At 37.3% G+C, this 15,304-nt stretch overlaps 4 protein-coding genes across 4 annotated transcripts; 1 reads left to right on the top strand and 3 right to left on the bottom strand.

Annotated features, from left to right (window-relative positions):
• Window positions 1-948: 948 nt before the first annotated feature.
• On the bottom strand, window positions 949-3,826 carry LOC147288810 (S-adenosyl-L-methionine-dependent methyltransferases superfamily protein). Its single transcript, XM_086239316.1, has 9 exons — window positions 3,364-3,826; window positions 3,177-3,238; window positions 2,714-2,765; window positions 2,442-2,556; window positions 2,215-2,309; window positions 1,681-1,787; window positions 1,480-1,594; window positions 1,358-1,402; window positions 949-1,267 (listed from the first exon to the last, which is right to left on the bottom strand). Exons 1-9 carry the CDS (start codon window positions 3,571-3,573, stop codon window positions 1,196-1,198), a joined length of 873 nt encoding a protein of 290 aa, XP_086095442.1. The 5' UTR covers window positions 3,574-3,826; the 3' UTR covers window positions 949-1,195.
• Window positions 3,827-5,101: 1,275 nt separating this feature from the next.
• Window positions 5,102-7,688, bottom strand: LOC147288809 (aldose 1-epimerase family protein). Its single transcript, XM_086239368.1, has 9 exons — window positions 7,520-7,688; window positions 7,237-7,389; window positions 7,022-7,096; window positions 6,768-6,824; window positions 6,521-6,678; window positions 6,304-6,435; window positions 5,987-6,089; window positions 5,704-5,803; window positions 5,102-5,586 (listed from the first exon to the last, which is right to left on the bottom strand). Exons 2-9 carry the CDS (start codon window positions 7,312-7,314, stop codon window positions 5,369-5,371), a joined length of 921 nt encoding a protein of 306 aa, XP_086095494.1. The 5' UTR covers window positions 7,315-7,389; window positions 7,520-7,688; the 3' UTR covers window positions 5,102-5,368.
• Window positions 7,689-9,021: 1,333 nt separating this feature from the next.
• On the top strand, window positions 9,022-11,681 carry LOC147288808 (Tetratricopeptide repeat (TPR)-like superfamily protein). The gene is made up of 2 exons (XM_086242269.1): window positions 9,022-11,313; window positions 11,405-11,681. Exon 1 carries the CDS (start codon window positions 9,047-9,049, stop codon window positions 11,171-11,173), a length of 2,127 nt encoding a protein of 708 aa, XP_086098395.1. The 5' UTR covers window positions 9,022-9,046; the 3' UTR covers window positions 11,174-11,313; window positions 11,405-11,681.
• A 413-nt stretch (window positions 11,682-12,094) lies between these two features.
• On the bottom strand, window positions 12,095-13,521 carry LOC147288807 (uncharacterized). Its single transcript, XM_086241046.1, is given in 5 exon segments — window positions 12,095-12,193; window positions 12,381-12,515; window positions 12,517-12,989; window positions 12,992-13,100; window positions 13,102-13,521. Coding segments are annotated over 5 exon segments (1,236 nt in total).
• Window positions 13,522-15,304: the final 1,783 nt, after the last annotated feature.

The raw sequence follows: 15,304 nt of genomic DNA, 5'->3' as shown, positions 1-15,304 counted from the left end.
CTTCTTAACTTATAAGTTATAACATACGTTACATACTATTGTATTGGGCGAAAAAAATAATAATGTTATGCCACCCAATGTAAAAATGTAATTGAGAATAAAAAGTAAGCTAAATAGTCAGACCAAAAAAAAAAGCGAAATAGTATTCACCAAGGAAGATAGAATACAAAAGAGAGTGAGTCTTCGGTGGGGCTTGCCCCATTGGGGCAAGCCCCATACAAGATTTATCCTACAAAAGGAGCTTCCAGAAAGTGTTCACCAAAAACTCATGAATATAATTGAATTACCGATGTCGGTCATATGATTGTGATAGTTTTTTTTTTTTAAGAAACATATGATTGTGATAGTTTGTTGACAACTTGAATCTTAAAATAAATGTATATTATAACTTATAAGTATATAATATAATTAATAAAAATAACCATGACTTGGTGATGCTGGTGGGATTATAAGCATTTATAATCTTAAAAAAGGCAAAACTTCTAAAAAAAAATAATTCTTAAGAATGCAAAACAGAACAGCAAGCCCAAAATCAAGGCCTAAATAGGCAAGCAAAAAGCCCTACACGTTTCTTATTAGTTTTAATCTACTGCTCCTAAACTGATTAAAACTTGCATCAATCTGCTAATCACTATGAACTTTTTAAACAGAAATTTTTTTTCTCTACACTAGGAGATGAAAAGATTATTTAACCATTAAGAAAGGCCCTGCTTTTTGTCTATGGCTTATGCTCTGCCATTGACGACACGCTGATGCACAGTTGCCACTATAGGACTGTAGGTTCTTGAAAGGGCCTCATAAAAGGATAGAAGAGTCATTTTCAAGATTGATCGAGCTTTGCGGCATTAGAACCTGCAAGCGCCACCTGAATTTCAATACCCAATAACTGAGATTTGAGTTTCTCAGTTCTCACTTTCTCGGAAACCAAATCCAGGAAAACAAAATGAATTCCTAGCAACCAACAAAATTAACCATATCAATACATTGATGCATTCATTTGAGATACAAATGAAACCAATACACAATTTATGAAAAACAAAACAAAAACCAATATACTGATTAGCTCTCAGAAACTACAGGCTAAAAGAATCATCAAATGATACAGTATATGGCAACTGGTGTACAACTTCCATCTTCAACCAAAAAAGAAAGCAAAAGAAATCATGAACTCAGCACAAACATATAGTCTTCCATCTCAGCGGCGCTTGTATAGACAAGGTTTCAGCTCAGGCCATTCTATATCCTCTTTCTTTGAATTTTGCTCCTCCTACAGAAGGAAAGGCGTAGAAATTGTTAATAAGAACTGAACCTTACAAGAATTATTCGAAAATATATGTAAAATGTATCAAAAGCCAACCTTTTTCTTGAAGTAAAACAGTATAAACATCTTATTTGAGAAATCCTGAAAATATTACACATCAGTTAGCATAAACAAAATTTATCAACCCATCCAAGGAAATGAGAGGAGCGTATAGACACCTTTGACACAGAGGTAAATCCTAGATCACAAATAGCTTTTGTAAACTTCTTTGGGTCTGCTCCTCCTGTATTTGAATCAAATCTGCTCTTTACTTCTGCTATCAAAAGCCAGCCACTATGAAAGACAACCCATCAGTCAGACTAGGAAATCAGTGAGACAAAGAAGACAGTCAAAAGTTCAAAAGAATATGGTTTGCAGACCGTGGCTTAAGAATTCTGTGTGCTTCATTAAGGTAACTTGGGAAATTAGTCCCCATCAACGAAAGGCAGAACACAGCAACGTCTACGGAAGAAGAACCAAGGGGTGTCTGCAAGTACACAGAAGGAATGAATACTTAAAACGAATATCTTTTTCAACTACTAGATAAACATTCTCGAATAGAATATTTCATTTCTTAAACAATTTTTTTAATCACCTGTTCCAAAATATTGACCACAAAGAAAGGAGGTCTCAATTGATCATAAGCACAAAAGAAGTTTATATTTTTCTCATCTATCGGAAATTGCCTACATCTTGGGGGTATATTAACACTATGTGGATCAAAAACCAGAGAATAAATTTAAATAACATATACATGAAGGTAAGTCATGGTTTTGACCATATTTTCACATAGATATGAACATATGCAGCTTGATTGTTTCAAGCATAGAAGAACCATCATATGTGCAAACTGTTGAAGAGCCATAGTATAAAAGACGTACTATTCAACTCAATGGTCAGATGAAAGCACATACGTTGGACATATCACAAGAAATTACTGAAGGATCATTTGAGATGAGATCAAAGGAGAAGACTTTGTTCTTCACATTTTTTGCTAGGCGTGCATCCCCTAGAATACAACAGAAAAAATTGCATAAATGGAGCTGCCATATGAATATTTGACATATGATAGTAAATAAAAGTTCAATAATCTTTTATTGCAAAACTGAAAAATGGAAAATAAAGTTAATTAAAATCTCACCACATCCAAAATCAGCCACGACCAGGGAAGGGCTGTGATCTTTTATCCATCTTATGATTATACTAACTGGCTGCTCAGGCCAATGCGACATTTGCTCTTGATAACCTGTATGGTACTGCCCAGGAAAGTAAATAATGTCCGGTTAATTCTCAAAGTAAACTTTGTCATCCCAGATGAGAATGCACAGTAAATGTGGTGGTTGAAAATAAAACTCAAAAGGTAGATAGAAGGCTCAACTACTAAACAAGTTCTTTATTTAGAAGAAATCTTACTGCATCAAACAATGCTGGATCGTCGTTGAAATACTCAAGGGCTTCTTTTCCACTAAAAATAGGAAAAATAACGTCATGTTTTGGTCAAATTAAATTGAAGTCCGCAAAGGCGAAATTTTGATAGCATTAGACAACTTGAAAATAAGAGAGCGGTTTAATCACAGCCTTATATTCCACTAATTTACTGAAAACGATTGAGAGTGACTGTAAAAGCTAAAAATCAGACATAGAATTTTCGTTATTTAAACATCAGGACGATAAGACATCTACTAAACAGACCTATGCAATTATTTTGGCTCAGTTGACAAGTTTCAAATTAGAATTCAAAATAGAAAAAGATACACATAAGTATTAGTTCCACACCTGCATCCTCTTTTCCCCTTCATTTTCTCAGTAACCAATCAGACAGAGTCAAAGGTCAAGGGAAAAGAAACAAGAAAACAGAAAAACAGTGATAAATTACCTGCAAGTGTAGAGCTTTTCGTTAATCATCCTGAAATGCCCTCCCGAAAGCTTCGCTTTCATCTGCATTCCAAACCCACCATTCAACTCAATAAATACTTAATTCCCACAAACATTAAACTAAAAACTATATAAAACGTCGAAATTTATTTTGAAATGACTAAATTTTTTGAACAAAAAAGACAGACCTTAGCGAGAAAACTAGAGGAATTGGAGAGTGTTCCCTGCAATTTTATGCGATTGGCAGAAGCAGAAGCTTTTGGACTATCATGTTTGTCTTCATCGATTCTTTGAGCTTTGCAAGTACTTTCCTTTTCAGCAGAAAGCTTCGGTTCCTCATTCTGAGCTCTGCGACGGTTCGCCCTCTTCCGCTTCCTGCTTGATTCCTTTTCTTTCATTGCCTTCGTTGCGCCTCAAAACCACCTTCTTCTTCCTTCGCCGGGCTCTTTTACTCTGTCCTCACTCCAAAATTACCCTTCTTCTTCTTCCTTGGGAGCTCAAACCTAGAAACCAATTTTCCGACCATTTTGATGGGCCTAATAGGACTTGTAAAAACAAATTAAGTTGGGCTACATAGTTTCCTTGCCAAAAAGCCCAGTATAGCCCATTCGAGTTGGGTGTACTGATAGGAACCTCGGTTGGGCTTTTCGGTGTTGGGCCAGTGCTATTATATTTTTGTGTGTGATGCGATGTGGTGTTAGATTTGACAAAAAAAAAAAAAAAAAAACAAATAGAGTTTAGATATTAATAATTGTATACATCTCATAATACAAGTGAATTTGTAACATTAATGGTGTGTTTGGATGGAGAAAAAAAATTTGGAATTTAAACAAAACTCAGCATTTAAGAAATTACATGCTCTAATTTCCTTGTTTGGGTCCATAAATATAGAATTTTGTAAATTCTATGTGGAAAAAAACTTGGGATTTAAAAACTGTAAATTCCACCTAAATTGGTGTCATTTTCAAAATTCCAATTTTTATTAAAAAAAAAAAAAATCGTGTCTACCCATTACCTTGCCAATTAATTACAATACCACCACCACTACCACCACCACCACCACCACCACCTCCGCTGCCACCATCACCATCACAACCACCGACACCACCTTCGCCGCCACCACCACCTCTGCCACTACTACGACCGCCACCGCCGCCACCGTCACCACCACCACCACCACCACTACATCTGCCGGCTGCCACCACCACCAACACCACCTCCGCCGCTACCACCACATCCGCCACTATTGCCACCACCGTTGCCGCCACCGTCACCACCACTGACACCGCCACCGCCACCACCACTACCACCACCGACACTGACACCGCCACCGCCGCCTCCATCACCAATGCCATCACCACCACCATCGCTGTTGCCGTCGCCACCACCATCACCATCACCGCCAATGTCGCCGTTGCCACCACCTCCAATACCCCAATTTTTGCCACCACCATTTCTCCCACCGCCCGTGGGCCATCACCCCTACTATCATCGTCAACTTATCACAAACATCATTTTTATTGTTGCCACTATCACCATCACTCTTTTATAAAACTATTATAAATTTCGTATTTAAATTTCATTATGATTACATTTATCCAAACAAGAGAATTTACAAATTCTAGAATTTTAAATCACGTCATTTTTAATTCCGTCATTTGTGAATTCCTTAGTAATTTCAAATTACTTCATCCAAACGCACCATAAGTGAACATGTCAATTACAGTCACAAAGGCTGATTAATTGTGCTTTTGAGTTTCTTTTGACTAAAGTTTTTTAAGTTCATGCACATTCCTTTTGTTTTTATTTGTTTTCTTGGCCATGCAGTTTGTCTGTCAGGGTTTAAAAAGAAAAATTTATTCCTTTCCGTACCCACCATTATGGTTCCCACTCCAGTGAGGGAAAAAATGAAATAAAAGATGTTAATGACATCAAGAAACTCATTCATTTAACAACATTTTAATACAAAACTCTACAGTGGCAACATAAGAGAAAAAAATTCCTGTTGCCAATCTGTGAGAGTGTGATCCTGCAATGATATATTCTCACATCTTACATGCAGCTAATTATTTAGTCTCACTCCAAGGAAATCCTAAAGTAGCACAACAAACATAATACATGAACAAGCAAGAGAATGTCTCTGCTTCTCTGGTACATGAAATAAGGCAATTAAGTTGCATAAATACAACTTGGTTAGTGAAAGCCATGAAGCACCTTGCGAGGATCCAACTGCCCACTGCAATAGCTTGATGAAACAGTAGACAGTTCTTGGCGGCCCTTCCACTCTTCAAAGGGCTTCAAAACAATTGGGGTTTCAATGGCTGCAGAATCCACACATAACATGGTTTTGTAGTCCTCATCCCCCAAATCAGGGAGAGTCTTGGCCTTTTTGTCCCAAGGGTTCCACACAACTACAGATATCACACGATTCTCAAGAATATGAGCAAGGAACTCCGAATAATCGATGACGATCATATTAACAACAGGGAGCAAACTAAATTACAAGAATAATTAAAAAATATAAGAACCTGCATCTGGCATGCCATCCTTCCGCAGAACAAAGGTTCTCTTCTTCTCATGGTCTATCATGGCTATCTTTGTTGGGGTGCCCAAGTACACTCTATCAACCTAAACGGGAACAATAATTTGTCCTTGCAAATTAGAATAAATCTTGAGCACACAGTGTCACACTGACAAAGACAACATTGTTTACAACCACTTGAGAAAATAGAAACACATAACTTAATGAGTTACCACCAGTTCATAGAAAAGGTTGCTTTTAGACTGAGAGCAAAACAAAAAGTGGCATACCTCGCCATCAAAGGTAATTGCGTCTGCCTGCTCTGTGAACCTTTCCCTGCGCATCAGATTGTCGAAATAATCGAGTGTCTCCAAGCCCTCAACACGCACTTCACTGCAAATTAAACAGCATCATGCAACCTATCTGAAAAGGATAAAATGCAAGTTCTTCCAAACTCAGCTACTAATAAAATACAGACTCGGCATAAAAATATATGTATATTTTTTAATATTAACAGTAAATTTGAGGACGTGCAGAATTCACAGAGGTAAGGATCTTTGGCGTCACAAAAACAGTTAATTATAGCCTCAATTTTTAGAAGACGCACCTGATATCTGATACAGATAAGTAGTTACTCAGAGCAAACGTAAAGGAGAAGGCCTTTCTATCCGTATTTCGAACACGGGGAATCAAAGTGAGCTTGCCAGCAGTGAGAGAAATACGAAGCCGCAACTCAAAGCTTAAACAAAAGGATTCACAAAGTTAGAATAGTGGTGATGTCCTTCCGCAATAATCAGATAAATGATTGGATTTTGAGAGCCTACCTACGTGGCCAGGTTTTCAGATCATCTTCTCCAGACTTCAAGATCAAATCTACTGATGACTGATTGTTAGTTGGAGGCAAAAGTGAAGGGTCAGTATCCAATGACCACAATCTGTTCCTTGCAAATCCATTCTGCTCCAGTGAACCAAGATTTCCAAACTGCAGCAATTAAGCTGTATTAAGATTAATGCTCAATCACAACAAAAACAATATAAGCTTGACATGCTTCTAATAGTTTCTTGTCCAACCTGCGGAAAGCAGATAGGTATGCCTCCCCTGATGGCTTTAGGTGGTTTCCTAATAGCCTGCACAGTAGTAGAAAGCGGCCCCATATTTAGTTAAGAACAAAGAAATACTTAGTACTGTAAAAGATGACCGTATATATGAAAAAATGATTAATATCCAAATCAATCACTAAGGGCCTGTTTGCTAACTCGCTAAATAACAGACGACAAAGACAACTAACTCTAAATAATCAAGCCTTCTACCAACTGTTTTGTACCTTGCTACTCATGAAGAGCAATTCTTCTCGTCGTTCGTTCTTCCAAGAAACAACATGGCCACCATACAGAAGCACCTGAAAGTGAAACCATTTGATATATATCAAACATTGGTGAGCATAGTTGCAGAGAACAGAGACCATCTGATAAACAACCCAATTACGGGTACAGAGCAAAACAGAGAGAACGTAGTTAAAAGTAAAATTAATCAACCAACCTCTGCTGAAGACCCAGTTGGCTCGGTGAGTATGACTCGGCGCAATCCATTAGCATCGTGTACTACATTCAACGGCATCGTTTTGAGCCTAAACCTCCCTCTTATGTTGCTCCCAACTGGGTTCAGGTTCACGTTCCCTTTCTTCCACTCCAGCTACATACAACAACCACACACACACACGCATGGAAAAATAATAAGAAAAATAACATTTTTCCGAGAAAAACAATGATAAACCAGAGTGAATAAGCAAAATTGATAATATCCAAGAGATGGGTAAGCTCACATTGATTGCTATTCGTTATCGGCTTCGAGTTTGAAACGAAAAGAAGAAGAAGCAGAAGCAGAAGAAGAAGAACTACGCCTAACTGTGGGTTTGTGAAAAATCCATGTTATTGAAATAGCCACAGATATATTGAATGGTTTTATATCTGAGACTGAGAGAGAGAGAGAGAGAGAGAGTGAAGAGAAGGATGTCCAAAGAAAGGAATACAAGTATGAGTGTCATCGGATGCTCTGGAGTCTGGACCGCTCCTTCTGTCCCTTTCGGTTCTCCAGCACCACTCCTGTGTTTCGCACCATCTCTTCCCTGCGTGGACCTTCGCTGCACCATTTGCCATGTCACCCAAATGAAACAAAATTACTTTAATATGAATTACTTTGGTTGGTTGACATAAAGTATCTCTCTCAAAATTCTTTCATCCTAATTCGTTAGATTTTAATATGAATTTAATCAATTTGTGACCGTCAGATATATTATTCATCCGAATAAATTCTTATAACTAATAATTAGAAAAGACAAAACCCTTTTGAGATTTTGGGTTTTTTTTCTTTGTATTATATTTATTTGTTTATAATTTAAGATTTTACTTTTTTAAAATAGAAGAGGGAGAATCAAATTTTAATGTGGATAATTCAACGGTCTTTTTAAATGAGCTATCTACCCAATTACTTTAAGATTTAAGATCTATAATTTATATAATAGACAGATGCATTACATAGAAAAGACTCAGTTGCATTGAATCATACGCATTTTTTAAAGGCCTATCTTTTGAAGGCCTTGTAATATATGTATTATTAGCTAGGTGATTTAGGATAGTGATAGGTCGGTTCGGGTACACGCATGTTGGAGTGGGCATTCAAAAAGGGAAAAAGAAAGAAATTAAGAAGAAGAGATAACGCGAGCTTTGCTTTACATAGTTGCATGGCATTGCCAATTGAAAATGACCAACCACGTATTGTAGGATAGGGATTGTTACAAGTACAACTAATAATACACTACAAACAGGTAGCTACTAGCTAAGCTAAGTACTAGTTTTACTAGAAGTGTTCTTCGTGATAAGAAAATGGGCGGTGGCTAGACAATGAACTTGACCACAGTTTTCAATTTTGATTGATGCCTATGAATTATCATCATCTTTTTGTGTCTTCATGCTTTGATATGGGTTCTGACCATCTAACAAAAAAACAAAAAAAGAAGAGAAAAAAGCTTTTATTTGGGTTTTCCAAGGTTAACAAGTCTGAGCCCAATTGCTTCCACGGAAACCCCACAGCTTTGATTTTCACAATTGAGGGTAAAATTGAAACTTAATGAGAAAAGTTTTTCTGTGGGGTTTGTTTAGCAGCCTGCAATGTTCTAAGTCCGTATGTCGCTAATATTGGGTCAGACTTAGGCCCACTAGACTTATGGGCTGAACAAACGAAAGAAATTCGATTTGGGTCTTATGACCCATCAGATTCATACCCAATGCCTGCAAATTGCGAGTACGTTTCGGATTGTGAGATTTTTGGGGTCTCCAAGTGGTTTCTCTGCATGAAAAGAAGAGAAGTGCTCGTTAATCTGTTCGAAGCATGTAACAATGGTAAATCAGTGTCCCAATTGCACTCTCAAGCCCTCAAAACTGGCCTCGGCTACGACAGTTTCTTTGCCACAAAGCTCAACGCTTTGTATGCTAAATATGAATCACTTGGTCATGCCCGTAAGGTGTTCGACGAAACACCACACAGGACCGTCTATCTCTGGAACGCTACACTCAGGAGCTATTGTAGAGAGAACCAATGGGAAGAGACATTGTATCTCTTCCATAACATGGTATCTGATTCAAGAGCCAATTATGAAAAGCCTGATAATTTCACAGTACCCATTGCTCTGAAGGCGTGTGCCAGGTTAAGGGCTCTCGCATATGGCAAAATAGTACATGGGTTTGTAAAGAAAAATGAGAAGGTTGCATTGGATATGTTTGTGGGTTCTGCATTAGTTGAACTGTATTCTAAATGTGGACAAATGAGTGATGCTTTAAAAGTTTTCAGGGAATTTTCTCAACCCGATGTCTTTTTGTGGACTTCTATGGTTACTGGATATGAGCAGAATGGTAATCCTGAAGAAGCACTGGAATTTTTCTCCCGAATGGTGATGGTGGGGCGTGTTAATCCTGACCGAGTGACACTTGTTAGTGCTGTTTCTGCTTGTGCTCAGTTATCAAATTTTAGACTTGGAAGTAGTGTGCATGGTGTTGCTATTAGGAATGGATTCAATTCTGATTTATCTTTGGTTAATTCATTGCTAAATCTCTATACAAAGACAGGTTCTATCAAAACTGCCACTATCTTGTTCTGGAAGATGCCAGAAAAAGATGTTATTTCTTGGAGCTCCATGATAGCTTGTTGCACTCATAATGGGGATGCAATTGAAGCATTACATCTTTTCAATGAAATGATTGATAGGGGAATCGAACCTAATTCAGTAACTGTGATCAATGCATTACAAGCATGTGCAGTGGCCTGTAATTTAGAAGAAGGTAAGAAGATCCATGAACTCACTACTAGGAAATGTTTTGAGTTAAATGTCACAGTATCTACATCCCTGATCAACATGTACATGAAGTGCTGTGCACCTCAAGAAGCAGTTGATCTCTTCGAAAGAATGCCCAAGAAAGATGTGGTTTCTTGGGCTGCCTTGTTAAGTGGGTATGCTCAAAATGAAATGGCATACAAATCAATGGGGGTCTTTTGCGACATGCTATCAGATGAAACTCAACCTGATGCTGTCGCTATGGTTAAGATTATTGCAGCTTGTTCAGAATTAGGGATTCTTCAACAAGCGCTTTGCCTCCATGCTTATGTGATTAAAAGTGCCTTCAAGGATAGCATCTTTGTTGGAGCTTCACTCATAGAGTTATACTCAAAATGTGGTAGCATAGACAATGCTATCCAATTATTTGAAGAGATAGTGGACAAGGATGTGGTTATCTGGAGTGCAATGATTGCAGGTTATGGAATTCACGGACAAGGAGGGGAAGCTTTAAAAGTATTTGGTCAGATGGTTAAACAATCAGCTGTTAAGCCTAATGATATAACATTTCTCTCTATATTATCTGCTTGTAGCCATTCAGGTTTGGTTGAAGAAGGTATGGAGATATTCAATATGATGTTGCATGAATACCAACTGGAGCCCAGACCTGAGCATTACGGAATAATGGTTGATCTTCTTGGCCGCACAGGAGAGTTGGACAAGGCCATGGAAATTGTTGAGCGAATGCCAAATCCAGCTGCACCCCATGTTTGGGGAGCCTTGCTTGGTGCGTGTCGGATTCATAACAATATCAAGCTGGCAGAGATTGCAGCAAAGAGTCTTTTCCAGTTAGATCCTAATCATGCAGGATATTACATACTGCTATCAAATGTATATGCCATGGACAATAAATGGGAAAATGTGTCGGATCTTAGAAGTTTTATAAGGGAGAAGGGGTTAAAGAAGACGATTGGGCAGAGTGTAGTTGAGGCAGGGAGTGAGATCCATAGTTTTGTTGCTGGAGATAGATTTCACCCTGACTCTGAGCAGATCTATGGATTACTGAGAAAATTAGAGGTGAAATTGAGAGAGGAAGGTTATGCTCCTAATGTTGATTTCCCACTACATGATATTGAGGAAGTTTTGTAGATTTGAAGTGTTGATGTAAGGACCTCTCAGTTCTACTTTGGAAGATGATCCAACTGAATTCCTAAAGGCCTAAGCTAAGATGGTTGAATCATCCAATTCTCTCTGTGAGATCTTCCCCGCTTGAACCCATGCCAAGTCAGGTAGGACCTATGATTTACTTTATTCAGTTTTGGCTCCTCTTTTACTTTAATGTTTCTCTGTTTAAATATGTGTTTGGGTTATGTTCCTCAGCTGAGATCAAAATTGAAGTTCCCCTTTGAGCCATTACTGTAGAGCAGTAGAAGGTGATGTGAAGTCCTCGAGGAATAAGACTCCCTTTATGGAAGTGCTCACCCATGGGTATTAATATGCCCAACAGTTGCTGTCAACTCTTTGTTCTCATTCATCAGTGGATTGAAACCAGTTATGCATCCATAGATGGCAACCCTTATGGCAATGATGGTGAATTATGAACTTGATTTCTTGCTGACTGCTGATGAAATGTATAGGCTGCTGTGTTTTTCTTGAATATGTAGGTACGGGAGTGTGTTCCGCCTAGTTGAAAGACATCACTTGCATGCCTTGGATGGTTTATGAGTTTGAAAAGAAATCCAATTTGTATGATTTCACAGAGAAATCAGACTCAATCCTCGTAATATAGGAAACTTAAAATAAAAGGTTATAGCATGTGTGCGTATATCTATGAGTATGCATAATAGTAATAGAGTATGATAGTGGTTGTATATTTATTCCTTGCTACATGTAAACTGGTTGTTTATCTCCATCAAACAAATGAAAATAGTTCATGTCAGATGCATATATTCTTTTGTTTTAGATTTTGGCTATACACTTCACTTAATTAGGAGGACAAAATTGTATCACTGTAGGTGATGTATAGGGCTATGAGTTTTTTCTGTTCTTTTCAAACGAGTTATAATATCACTAAGCACTGGTTTCCTCTCCAGAAGCAAGGACGAATTCTACATACAGATTTTTGAAGGCAATCATCACTGTCATCAGCAAAGGACCCATAATTGCTCCCTGTAAATAAAAAAGGCAATTCAAACTTCATTAATTCTAGATGCGTGGTGCAAGCTGAGTACTACATATTAAAAGAGATGGATATAAAAACCACACTTTGTGTATATATGATAAATGCAAGCATTAATTATAATTTATAAGCATATTAATAATTAGATAGATAGGAAAGAGAGAAATGATTAATTACTTCCAACATGGATGGGAAAAGAGCAATGCCACCTAGTATGCTAAGGCCAGTGAGGTAGGCATTCTGTCCCGGGATCTCATCTTGGATTGCAGTGGTGCCATACTCCAACAGTATTTGATGAATTGCTGTCAACAAAAATGGCCTCTATATATCTTCCTTCCATGGACAGTTGCACTGCAGCTGGGATCGACAAAAGCCACGCCGGTGTTATTTGCAAAACTGCACTCGTCAGTGCAAGTGATGTGGACATGTACAAGAAATGAATCCTGTAGAATCTAAACAAGAGATATGTAAGACACCCTTGAAAGAATGTGACCTTTGCAGCAGCCAACAGCACACTGCTCACAGCATGATCAAGCACTTGGGCACATCGAACCCTCGTCGATCTTGAGAGTGAAAGCAATCCCAATACATGATCCATAACGCCTCCTGAATCCGTGGTGATCAAATAGTACAATAGCCAGAAGAACACCGTCAATTCGAAGCAGAAATTGAACAATCCAGCAGCTCCTGAAACAAGGGACACTGCCATGAACAACAACAAGTTTGCACCTCCAGCCAAAACCATAGTACCACTTGCAAGTACCCTTCTTGAGAGGTCCAATCCCTTGCAATCAATGACATGAATTCTCGAAACACCCCATCAATGTCCCTGTAGATCACTCTCCATCCTCTGTTCCTCACCCTTGATCGAATGCTAAACAACTTGTCTGACAAGTTTAGCCTGAACAACATTAACATTGCTAACACTTGTTCTAATACTGGTAGTTCTACTAGAAATATTATTGTTCTTGGGATTAATATAACTAGTCTGTGACTTGAAATAATGCTTGACACTGTCCACAATCTCTGTGACATTGTAATGCGCAGCCAAAGAATCAATATTTTGTGACACGGTTTCGTAACACTTGGTGGCATAATTATCAATCAATTCCGGGACATGATTCTCATCCATCCATTTCCTCAGCCCAACCCCGCGTGCGCCATGGCCACGTACATTGCTTCGGAGGAGTGCTTCTTTAATATTGTCCGGTGACTGCTGTTCGGATTCAGCGGCATTGTGGTTGTTGTTTTTCCTTTTGCGGCGACCACGGCGTCGTTGCTGTTGTTGCTGATGATGTTGATGATCTGACATTGTCATTGCACGTATATATAACAATTACTACTACAGGGTCAGCTGTCTTTTCCGATGAGATTTACGTTATGTAATGTACGAATTTTAATGTCATCTTTAGCCTCATTAATGCAAATGCCATTGTATAACATAGAGTAATGTTATTTACATAATCTAAATCGACCACTTAGCTGATCATCTTTTTAACATAAGTGGGATCCGTTTTTATAATTCTCACAAATGTGTTTCCCATCAGAAATAGTATGATCATGGATTCATGAGCTGAAATGGAAAAATAAATACAATTCTCGTATGACATAGAATCACTTCATCATCTTGTGACGCTTTAAAGCTCGAACGGATGTATGTCATACAACCAAGGAAAGGCTTATATACTGCTTCCAACACTAATGCATTGCATGGTATTAGTGCGTGAAACATTGGCCCCACTCACGGGTGCCTAGCATACGAGAAATTATCAATTTTTATCAAACAAGATAAATACCAATTTTTAAGATATCCTATTCAATAATAAAATTAGATCCAATATAGAGGTTTCGTCTTCGTATTATTCTTACAGTTTCCTCTTCATGGCCCAAGCAGAAAAGCATCATTACAAACTAGCCCTGTGTTCCATAAACTAACCCAGTGGGACAACACAAACAGTGCAAAATTTTTAAATTTTTCCTTACGGTTGTTTTTTTTTTTTTTTGGATGGGTTTCCTGAGGGTTTCAACCATATGAAAAAGTTGCAACTATATAATTTTGGCCGGTGCTTTTGGAATTTGGAAAAAAAAAAAAAAGAGTTGCATTTGTAATTGAGAAATGCTATATATTCACCTTCTCCAATTTACCTTTTTCACCGATTTTCTGTTTTATTATTCTCGTTTCACAATGTAAATCCATAATCAAAACTGTTCATATTTTAGATCTAACTATGAAGATCATCTTTGTAAAAAATTAACCAAATAAAAAATCGTTTAGTTATGGAACCGTGATCAAATAAACAGACGGTTTTTATAACAGTTTGATTCACCGTTATTTGATAACAATTATATAACCAAACAATTTCTGATTTAGTTAATTTGTTATAGAGAAGATCTTTAAATAATTATTTAAACAATAAATAGTTCTAATCTTAAAAATATAATGTAGAATAAGAATAATAAAAGAGAAAGTGGATAGAGAAGATAAATTAGAAAAGATAAGTAACATTTTCCTTTGCAATTATATGATTTTTTTAGTTTAAAAAGTTGCAACTTACAACTATATGATTAAAAGATAAAAAAGAAAGAAAGAAAAAGTATAGTAGGTAAATTAGTACAAAAACTAAAAATCAACATAAAAGTTCGTGTAGCGTTCCCTTAAAGTAAATGCCGCCGTATAACGGCCATAGCAAAAGCAAAAACATTAATGCTGCGGTCCCATGAGGCCGTGACTCTATGCTTATCATTTATCAATTTATCATATAATAATATTATTATTTATTATTATTTCCTAAGTCTTTTGGATGATTAGAATAAAAAATGAATTTAAAACTCATCTTAATATTAAAGATCCTTTAGAAAAAGCAGGGTTATAATGCCAATGCCATTAGCTCTTTTCTTTTAAAATTAAGAGATATAAAAAGAGCATATAATATCCAAATTGCATACCTTAGTTAAACAGTACTTTATTATATTTAGCCTTTGTCCTTTGAATTGTGTATATCATCGGGTTATTATGGATATTTGTGAAAAACCCATTTATATATAAGGCCTCTCGATTAAGCTTATTTGTATTTAGAGTGAATTTTGGTGCATTTTAATCA

This window comes from Dryas octopetala, chromosome 4 (assembly GCF_963921425.1).
Source record: "Dryas octopetala chromosome 4, drDryOcto1.1, whole genome shotgun sequence".
NCBI lineage: Eukaryota > Viridiplantae > Streptophyta > Magnoliopsida > Rosales > Rosaceae > Dryas > Dryas octopetala.
The sequence above is the reverse complement of the archived record's forward strand: the minus strand, read 5'-3'. Positions and strand labels throughout refer to the sequence as shown.

Bases quoted from the DNA above. Each gene is read 5' to 3' on its own strand.
- LOC147288808 (XM_086242269.1), top strand. From the start codon at position 9,047: ATGAAAAGAAGAGAAGTGCTCGTTAATCTGTTCGAAGCATGTAACAAT.
- LOC147288810 (XM_086239316.1), bottom strand. From the start codon at position 3,573: ATGAAAGAAAAGGAATCAAGCAGGAAGCGGAAGAGGGCGAACCGTCGC. The intron at 2,766-3,176 runs GTAATTTATCAC...TCCTATTTTTAG, and splicing joins GAAAAGCTCTACACTTGCAG to TGGAAAAGAAGCCCTTGAGT. The intron at 2,557-2,713 runs GTAAGATTTCTT...TTTCCTGGGCAG, and splicing joins ATCCAGCATTGTTTGATGCA to TACCATACAGGTTATCAAGA.
- LOC147288809 (XM_086239368.1), bottom strand. From the start codon at position 7,314: ATGCCGTTGAATGTAGTACACGATGCTAATGGATTGCGCCGAGTCATA. The intron at 7,097-7,236 runs GTTGGTTGATTA...TTTCACTTTCAG, and splicing joins CAACTGGGTCTTCAGCAGAG to GTGCTTCTGTATGGTGGCCA. The intron at 6,436-6,520 runs GTAGGCTCTCAA...CTTTTGTTTAAG, and splicing joins CTGAAAACCTGGCCACGTAG to CTTTGAGTTGCGGCTTCGTA.